This window comes from Ahaetulla prasina, chromosome 3 (genome assembly GCF_028640845.1).
Source record: "Ahaetulla prasina isolate Xishuangbanna chromosome 3, ASM2864084v1, whole genome shotgun sequence".
NCBI lineage: Eukaryota > Metazoa > Chordata > Lepidosauria > Squamata > Colubridae > Ahaetulla > Ahaetulla prasina.
In genome coordinates, this window is record NC_080541.1 from 115,015,512 (window position 1) to 115,025,366 (window position 9,855).

At 40.1% G+C, this 9,855-nt stretch overlaps 1 protein-coding gene across 3 annotated transcripts; it reads right to left on the bottom strand.

Moving 5' to 3' along the window:
- Nucleotides 1–225: 225 nt before the first annotated feature.
- Nucleotides 226–8,032, bottom strand: PLPP6 (phospholipid phosphatase 6). Of its 3 annotated transcripts, none has more exons than XM_058179155.1 (3): nucleotides 7,932–8,032; nucleotides 4,110–4,548; nucleotides 226–754 (listed from the first exon to the last, which is right to left on the bottom strand). In XM_058179155.1, exons 2-3 carry the CDS (start codon nucleotides 4,525–4,527, stop codon nucleotides 387–389), a joined length of 786 nt encoding a protein of 261 aa, XP_058035138.1. In that variant the 5' UTR covers nucleotides 4,528–4,548; nucleotides 7,932–8,032; the 3' UTR covers nucleotides 226–386. The 3 variants fall into 3 exon arrangements, with proteins under 3 accessions (XP_058035138.1, XP_058035139.1, XP_058035137.1); XM_058179156.1 differs by having other exon boundaries at nucleotides 7,843–7,933; XM_058179154.1 differs by lacking the exon at nucleotides 7,932–8,032 and adding an exon at nucleotides 7,374–7,923.
- Between the last annotated feature and the right edge of the window lie 1,823 nt (nucleotides 8,033–9,855).

A 9,855-nucleotide genomic window follows, 5' to 3' on the forward strand; every position in this document is an offset into this window, starting at 1 on the left:
CATCCCAAAGTATAGGTTTGTAATGTTTTATGTGTTGATTCATAGTCCAGCCAAGGAATAAACTCACAAATCACGGTTAAACAAGGTGTAGCATAGGTAAGAAGATTCAACAATATAATAATCTGCCTAAATAGCATGCTCCAACCTACATTTATAGACCCATTTTTAAATATATTTTATGTATCAATGTCCTCAATATTGCATAAAATCATGCGAGAGAGTCTGCTGCCTGGTAAGCCTTTATTTTTGTGAATTAAGCCTTCCAGAGCAAACTTGTTAGATCACATATATTGTGAAAATCTTGGCTCTACTCATTTAATTTGATGATCAGATGAAGTATCACAAATGTTTACACTAAACAAATATTCCTCTTCCCTCAAGAACCATCAGTTCCACAAGGCAAAAAGGACAGGAGCATTTACAGGTGACAACCAGAAATATTCCACCAAATTATATTGCATGTAGCCCATGCTTAGCCCAAAGACCACATCTGTTACATTATGTCTACCAAGCATGACCCTAGAGATTCCCACTACGAAGGTCCAAAGTACAACCAGCACTCTCAGAGGGATTGCAAGTACAAGATGATGTAGTATAAATCGGCACACCATGGCGGCTCTGGTAGCATGGCCTGAAGGAAAGGAATACTTGTCCACAGAGACAGTGGCAAACATATCCATCTTGTTGTGGACTGGGCGTCTTCGTTTCACCAGTCCTTTTACCGCTGCCACCAAAACTAGATCAAGAATCAGAGCTGTGAGGTAAGGCAGAGAAACAACTTTCAGATATTTTTAAAAAAAACACTATAAATTACAAAGCCTCAAACCCCAAAAATAACAATATTACCTGTGAATTCACTTTTCAGATGTAGAAATGTTCAAATCACCTTATTTTAGATTTTAGTGAAGTCTATTCAAATAACAGGATTCAGTGTGGCTTTTGCAACAGCATTGTAGGCTTACAAGCATATAATAACTATGGATTTCCATACCTGAGAAATTACACTTCTGAATATTCTGACCCAGGAACTTTATGCATATTTCCACATCCAGGTCCACTTCACCACAATGCTCATTTGTCCAGGTACCTCTGGACTGTCATTATGTCTACACAGAGAAAGTGATGGGTCTTATCAAATTCCAGATGCCTACATAGTCCCTACTGACTTTGTCGCCAGGCCAGTCAGGCACCTTTTCCCACTCTAGCTATAACTGAAATACAATACAGGAATTTCTTTTAAATTCCTTCAGGTAATCCTCGACTTACAATCACAATTGTCTCCATAATATCTGCTGCTAAGTGAGACATTTGCTAAGTGAATTTTGCCCCATTTTACCACCTTTCTTGCCATAATTGTTAAGTGAATCACTGAAGTTGTTTATTAACACAGTTACTAAATGAATCTGACTTTCCCATTGACTTTGCTTGTCAGAGGGCTACAAAAAGTGATCACATGATCCCAGGACACTGCAATAGTCATAAATATGAACTAGTTGCCAAGCATCAGAATTTTGATCAGGTGACATGGGAATGCTGCAATGGTTGTGTGAAAAATGGTCATAAATCACTTTTTCAGTGCCGTTGTAACTTTAAAGTCACTAAATGAACTGTTGTAAGTGAGGACTACCTGAATTCATAAGCTGCTTCTTCCGATCTGTCTCCCATAGCCTTTTTCTAATGCTGCAATCAACTGCTACCACCACCAGATCCTCATGTCATGGCAGTCTTGGAAAGCACAGACTGTTGCTGTTGCTGTTGCTGCTAGTTAAATGGAAATATCTTGGGACATCATGCTTCTTCTCATTCAGCTCATCCATTTTAAGGGTAGCAGATCAGGAGGCAATGTAGACTGTTACCTAATTTAGGTAATCACCCTGCCTTCTACTCAGTTTTAGAGGACTTTTAGATTTGAAACTGTACATTACAAAGTTCAAAAACTTGATGTAGCCCATGTCTAAAAATGTGCAAAAAGATTATGAATGTCCTACAAAATACCAATAGTGCCATAATTTTGGTGCCGGTTGAATTTGGAGTAAAAAATGTCCTACAATCCATAGTTCAGGGAGACTCCTAGCTCAGCTCCAATATTTTTCTAAATCTGTAATTATCCTTAGAGTCTTGATTATCATTGTCCTGTTGTGCATTCCAAAGCCAATGAGTGATTGACAGTACACAACACTCTTTCAACACTGTATGTAATTGCACCATTCTGAGGAAAAAACCAAAGTGAATGAAGTAGGTTGTGTATAATATGTACCAAGGAATTAGCCAAGAACATTAATCAAGTCAAACACTATAGCATCTTTTGGAGAAATTGAAATAAGCAAACAAATTTTAAGAAAAGTAGCAGATCCAAGAACCTTTTTCTACTGTTCTGCATCAAATTCATTTTACAGCAAGATGGAAGCCTGAAGTTCTTTAGCACAATAAAGATGATTTTTCAATCTTTTTGTAATGAATATATTAATATGTATTTGAAACACATTCCAATCTTTTAATGGCCTTCCAAAAGTTAAAAAGGTCAGTACTAAATAGCAAAGATTTATTAACGGCATACATTTCCACAGTAGTTAAGGATGTCTTCAAGTGTGAAGAGGTGCTATTACTATCTTTACTGTACATTCTTGCCCTAGAACCTGATGGCGAACCTATGGCTCTGGTGCGGATGTGCGCACCAGCCAGCTGATTTTTGGGCCTTCTAGTCCCACCAGAAGTAGGGAAACAGGCTGTTTCCTGCCTCCAGAGGGCCTGGGGGTGGGTTGGGGAAGGCCCATTTTTTTGCTGTCCCCAGCCTTCAGAGCCTCTTTAGGAGCCTGGGGAGGCTAAAACGGTCTCCCCCCCCTCGAAGTCCCTCCGGAGGCCAAAAACGGCTCATTTGCCACTTGGCAAACGGGCTGTTTTTGGCCTTTGAAGTGCCTCCAGGGGGGTGGGGAAGGCCATTTTACCCTCCCCAGGCTCCTAGAGAGGCTCTGGAGGCTGGGGAGAGCAAAAAACCGGCCTTCCAGTCCTACCGGAAGTTGGCAAATGAGTCATTTCTGGCATCGAGAGGGCCTCGGTGGGGGGGGGGGGGAGTCCAGGTTCCTAGAAAGGCTCTAGAACCAGATGAGAAAAACTGACCTACCGGGCCATTGCGTGCCAGGAGCAGGGGGAGGGGGTGTTGCATGCGCATGTGCGGGGGGGCATAGAATTATGGGTATGGGCACGTACGCGCGCAACTCCACGCCCCTCCCCTCCTGGCATGTGATGGCAAAAAGGTTAGCCATCACTGCCCTAGCATGTGCACACAGGTTAAGGAAAAACCTCAAAGTTCCAGGTTTCTTATACCATGGTCCAGAAGTAAACAAACTTATCACTAAGGACCTGAGGATTTAGAGGAGGAAAAGCAGTTTGGTTCAATATCTGAAAATATATATCCAGGCACTACATTCAACTTTACTGTTGGTGCTATGATGGAAGATCACAACTGAAACACAACACAGGATTTGGAATAGGATCTGAGGAACTTAATATGTATCCTTGTAAAGTACCTGTTAGGCCCTATATATGCACCAAATAATAACTGTGTCAACATGGGCTGAATGTACTCACAGTGCAGCAGGAGCATACAATGGCCCTTTGGCAAAGAAGAATATTTGGAGGGCTGTGGTAGCTCTTTGAACATTTTTTATTACATATTCCATGCACAGCTTGCATATTATGACACAAAATATGATTTTAAGATACTTAAATTACTTGACCTGCTCGATTGAATGATTATTTCATTTCCAGATATGTGTTTTAGGGCATTTTGTAAACAGCAGTACTTTAGTTTTATTTTAATTAATTCCTAGGGCTTCTGCATTACAGGGTTCGACCAAAGAACACAATGCTGTTTTTAAATCAATTTGAATCTGGGAGAACAGTACTACATCATGTCCATATAAAAGAATTTCCACTATTATGGAAACTATCTACAAAGAACATCAAAGGATAGAAAGATGAAAGTATTCTTCTTATCTCTATCAGTTCTCTGTGATATTATTCAGGTCTTGGGCCTATCATCACAAGAGAAAGAAATAACAAATATAAGAAACAAAACCTCCACTGGGTAAGGCAAACAAGGCTCTTACCGAAGAGTAGATTGAGCAGCACCTCACGACCTGCTGAGCTGCCACTTCTGTAAAGTCCGTACAATGTACCAGTTAGCCAAGGAATTCCATGTCCTGACACCTCTATGACCATCATGAGAGGACGGACACTGCCCCATGAGGAATTCTCTCCAGCACATACACCCAGTAGTTTAGAGGCCCACAAATCAACAGCCAAAAGAGAATGCAGGGCAATACCCCAGAAAGAAGGATTGAGCTTCATACAGTCCTCTTCGGGTAAAGCCTGTTGAGGGCCAGTACTAGTAGCAGAGTCTTTATGATGAGACATATTTTCTGGGGATATTGGGCCTCTCTGATTTGTCAATGACAAGAACTCTAGCCTACTGCCATAAGCCCGTCTCTCACGTATGCTCTTTGGACTGTTCCTAGGACTTGGCATGATGATGCTGATATAGCTTATCTGTGGAAGAAGAAGAAGAAAGTTTGTTGCATCAATCCACGTTTCTATACCTAGAATCGTACAGATGGAAGAGACTATGTAGGCCATCAAGTCCAGCCATGTGCTCTATATAGGAATCCAAACCATGCTTCCTCTTGAATTCATCCAAAGGGAAGCCCACACACTAAGCAATTGTTGAACTGTTCTTACTATTAAGAAAGGTTTTTTTCCCTAACATTCGGTGCAATTGGTATCTTCCTTCTTATAACTTAAATTCATTATTCTATGACCTATAGAAATGAAAATGATATCCTTTCAAGTATATGGACCTTTCCATTACAGGTGATCTTCAATTAACGATCACTCATTCAGCAACCATTCAAATTTGTGAAGGAGCAAATTAGAACAAATAGTATCTATGAATGGTCCTCAATGTTCTGGCCATTTCAGCACCTTCATAATCATGTAATCATGATATGGGTGTTCAGTAGCCAGCCTAAATTTCTGACTATTCTAGTCACATGATCACAATTTGCAACCTTCTCTTTCAGCTTCGGACAAGCAAAGTCAATGGAGAAACCAGTAGGAAGTCAGAAGCTGCAGTCATATGAGGTCTTTGTTTGAGACTTTCATGGTCCTTGCAATTGGGGACTGCTGGAAAAGTCATTGCTGCGCAGCATGGTCAAATGACCTCACACTTTATGATGTGATTGTGATTGAATTCAGGTCCGAATTACAATTATTTAGCAAGGACTACCTGTACCCACAGTTTTGTCACTTTTTCTCAGGATCAAATATCAAGCTCCTTTAATTTATCTACATAGGATATAGTTTCCAGTCCCTAGATCATTCTCACTGCCTTTTCCTGAACCTGCTTTTGAATCTTTCTTAAAGTACGTTGCCCAAAACTGGACACAACACTTGAGATAAAATTCTACAAAGGCAAAAGAACTGCTTCCCGTTTTGATAATTTTATTTCAGTTGATGCAGCTCAAAATTGTATTTGACTGTTTTGAAGCCACATTACACTGCTGCCTTATATTCATTTCATTACTGTTTTATTTCTGCCTTCTTCAGTATTACTCTATTTATTTCACCCAAATGTCAACCACACATTTGACAGACATTTACATCATCAATTGTGTTGTAAATGTTGTACCTTGATGAACGTATCTTTTCTTTTATGTAACACTGAGAGCATATGCACCAAGACAAATTCCTTGTGTGTCCAATCACACTTGGCCAATAAAATTCTATTCTTCTATTCTATTTATACAAGCCATTAAAAAAAGACACCGAAGAGCATATTGATTTCCTCCCCATTTTATTCAGAATTTATCTAAATATTCTATTTTGTCATTGCATGCATTCTTTGCTAATATCATATGATTCTGGGCATTACTTTCTTGACATCACTCCAATATTTACAGGTTACCTATTTGTATTCCTATTTGTGACTTTTCTCTTTATTTGTCCTTTTTTGTTCTTGGATGTTTACTAAGCTTTTAACATGGTCTATTTCTGCTGTCCTCCATTATTTTTCCCCAATGGAGTAGTTCACAATTATGCTTCAATATTCAAAATTCTCAGAAAATTCGGACTTGTTTGCCCATTAGTTTTTTGTGCCATAGAATCCTACTTGTCATTGCTCTAAATATATTAAAATCTGCTATTTTAACAAGTCCCTAAAATGTGTTTTATAATTTTTATTTTCCCTTAAAATTAAAAATGTTAACATTATATTGGCCCAATGTTTCTGCTATTTCCACTTTCTTTGCAAAGTTGTTCCCAGATTACGATTGAGTCAAAGATAACTGATCCTCTTCTTCACATTTGAAGGAAAGTTATCAGCAAGACCAATTAGGATTTTTTGTAACATCTTGTTTGACAGAATTTGTCATCCAACAGAAGTTGGGGTAATTAAGAGCTAGTTTGGTATAGTGGAGACTGCATGAAAGCCAGCTGAGTGACTTTGGGCCAGTCATTCTATCTCATCCAAGCCAGTGCACAATCCTAAAGCAGCATATCGTTTCAAACTATGTGTAGTGCCTGGTGAAATCTCAGAAAGAGATGACAGGCAAGGGAATGGGGGAAGATGTTGATTCATATTTTAGGGATGATATATTTAGGCTCTCACTGACTGTGTGCATGTATTTAAATTACCACATGGTTCAGATTAATGTTTATTGGTAATGTAGGAAGTTAGCACCCACCCCTCTCCTAGGAGAATGACTTATTCCAGGAAATATTAAAAAGGTAGAATATTATACCACCCTGGATGAGAAAAGGAGAAACATGCTCTTGGAAAGCAGCCCCCATCCTTTGCTAATAGCCCCAGGAAGACTGGTGCCAACCTATCTACAAGACAAAAGGCTAGGCCAGCTTATCTACAACACAAAAGACCTTCACCCTCAGGACATAATAGTTCTCTATCCACCTCAACAACAGCAACAGAGTTGGAAATGGTCATGGAGGTCATCTAGTCCAACCCGCTGCTCACGCAACAGACCTGTACTAGGGATTCAAACTGCTGAACTGCCAACCTTTCTTATCTACAAGCTGTGTCTTAGCCACTTGAGCCACCTAGTCAGGCTATCTCACCACATGGCACCTGGGAAGATTACATCACCCAACAAAATTCAACCAAGCATGAGACTCAAGACAACCTATGAAGTTACCCCTGCATGGCCCCATGGGAATCTGACAACCAATCAGGATATATTTCTTGCCACAGGAAGCAAGTTCAAAGCCCAACACACCTATAAATCTCTCTCCCTCTCACCCATGTGCTCTTTTTGCCTAGGACCTCAAACCATGTGGTCCTGTCCACCATTAAACCATCTTACCAAGCAGCCTCCATGTTTCCAGTGTTTTTCTTCCCACTTGGAACTGAACCCAGATGGACATTTCTTCCAACAGTAATAAATATGCATCACTGCACAATCACATGTACACCTGTTTTTTGTATGTTTGAATTGGTCCCTAAATTCATTACTTGATACTATGAAAACATTTTTGCTCATTATTAATTTCAACAATGTTAAATGCCAATTACTAACGTAAAGATGTTTATTTAACTTAATTACGATTAATGCATTTTATAGACATAGCTCGGCGTCTAGGGAGCCTTTGAGTATGGTCGATTTAGGGTTAGCACCATGCACATCCCAGGGATAACAAAGGGGAAGAAAGCACCGGGTCGCATTTCCCAGCCGCTCCTTTCTTCGCCAGACCAAGGACTGCAGGGTCCGCATTTCTCTCGTGTCTCAATTGTCGCTCTGTAGGAATTCGCCACGCGATACCTTCCAAACCCACCGCCCAGCTAACGCGCGGCCGCCGCCATGAGACTGCTGCCAACGGCCGCCCACTATCGGCCCCCTCCAACCGTTTTTGCCCCACGATACCGAGCGGCCTTTAACTCGGCGCGGTCGCCCTCCTCTTCCACTTGTGCACCAGAAGAAGCCACGCCCGGACGGGGAAGTGGGATGGCGGGATGGGACGCGTAGGAGACGTGAGAAGGCGTGCACATCCAACTACTTCCTTGTGCTGTGTGGGTATGGATGTTTTTAAGCGTTTGATCAATTGAATTTGCCTTTCTTCGAAAGTGACGCATACCTGAAGATTTCAAAAACAGAATTTATGGGCACTGTAATTACAGTAAAAATGTGCTGTATGTTTCAAAATCAACACTGACTCCCTCGGTTAAGAAACGAAAATAACCATCGCCACCTACAGCCCGACAGCGCGCGCATCATACCGATAGAAGAGAATATTGATAGCTCAGGGTTGAACTATGGTTGAACACGTATAATCACTGTGTTGACACTGGTACCTGCGTTGTCCTGAGCTGACAAAATATTTTCTATAAGAGGTGAAGGGAGCATATATACTGAAATACTAGAATTAGGAATGTAAGGGAAGAGATATACCTGCATGATGTAAATATATGTTTCCTATGGCACTGACATAGAACAAACATGCCACACTGATATATATATTGTGCCTTTGAAGCTGTAAGACAAACATGCTGGCGTCCTAAAGTCCCAGAGTAAATTCCTGAATTGTTATTAAGACCTCATCTCTGGCAATTGTCAGGATAGTCCATCATTTGATCTCTCCCCACCCCACTCTGGCTGAGAACGTGTATGTCATCCTCCAGGAAATCAAGTGGTAATTAAGAAGACAAATGGAAAAGATAACACCACAGAAAGAAGTCAGATTACATACACTGACCCTTACTATTATGTGACCCGATGTAAATCCAGAAGTTAGTTTACATTCACTGACTTATACTATGGGAACATGCAAACCAGATGCCAGAATACGCAGATGCCAGAGTTGAGGATTTATGACTTTTTGGGTATAAGAGACATTGCTTTCTGTCATTAGTTCGTAGTTCTTCCTTGCATGTATGTATGCACCATTATGTGTTTGGAACAGCTAACCATTTAAGCTTGATCAAGATTAAATGCTATTTTACTCAAGCCTCTGTTTAAGTCTCTTGATTGGCAGTTATGAGCTTAGACATATTAATAAATGGACTTTGCAGAGGTTTGAAAGAAATACTTTGAAATTATAATGTCTGAATTCGATTATACATCACTTCACCTTCCCCCTCCCCCCAAAAAACCCATCACAGGATAGGGCAGCCATGTTTTTGTGGTAGCCCAAAATCAGAAAATACCTGGTAATAACTTGTAAGTTTAACCTATCTTATGGACTTTGAGATGCAGCTGATAAACAGATAGAATTAAAGAAAACATTTAAAAAAAATAAAATTGGTTTTCAAAGGTAGGGGGTTGGATTAGAAGACCTCCAAGCTTTCTTACAGTCCTGCAATTCTGTGATCGTGCATAGCTTGACTGGTTCTGAACTGGTGCAGAACCAAGTATTGATGATCTTTGAGTCAAATCCAAAATCCATTTCTAATTGTTGTTGCCTGTTAAGATGGAGATTGTTTCTATTGGTAGTTTTTTGCTACCTCTAATCCTCAAGGATATTTTGGTATACATAATTTAAAGACTGCTGCATTTACCTTTTTCCCATGTATAGCTGTTTCTAATTATTAACTAAACTATTATGGGATTAGTTCTGTCCCACAATTGCATTTGGACTTTGAGGGAAAGAGTTTGAAAGGAGAAACTGGTTATTTATGGACTTAAGGCACTTGTTAATAATCTTTCCTTAGTTTGAGAACTGTGAAAATGGTTCTTTTAAAAACCTCATGATTTTCAATATCTGCAATACTAAAAGATCAGGTGACTCTCAGAGGCCCCATATTATAATTTAACAAGATAGCTGAAAGGGCTGGACCAGGATGAAGTTCTC

Excerpts from the sequence above, each read along its gene's own strand:
- PLPP6 (XM_058179154.1), bottom strand. The coding sequence starts at position 7,550 with ATGAGCAAAAATGTTTTCATAGTATCAAGTAATGAATTTAGGGACCAA. Across the intron at positions 4,549-7,373 it reads GGAAACATGGAGGCTGCTTG|ATAAGCTATATCAGCATCAT; the intron begins GTAAGATGGTTT and ends CTTCTTCCACAG. Across the intron at positions 755-4,109 it reads GCTGCTCAATCTACTCTTCG|CTCTGATTCTTGATCTAGTT; the intron begins GTAAGAGCCTTG and ends CTTACCTCACAG.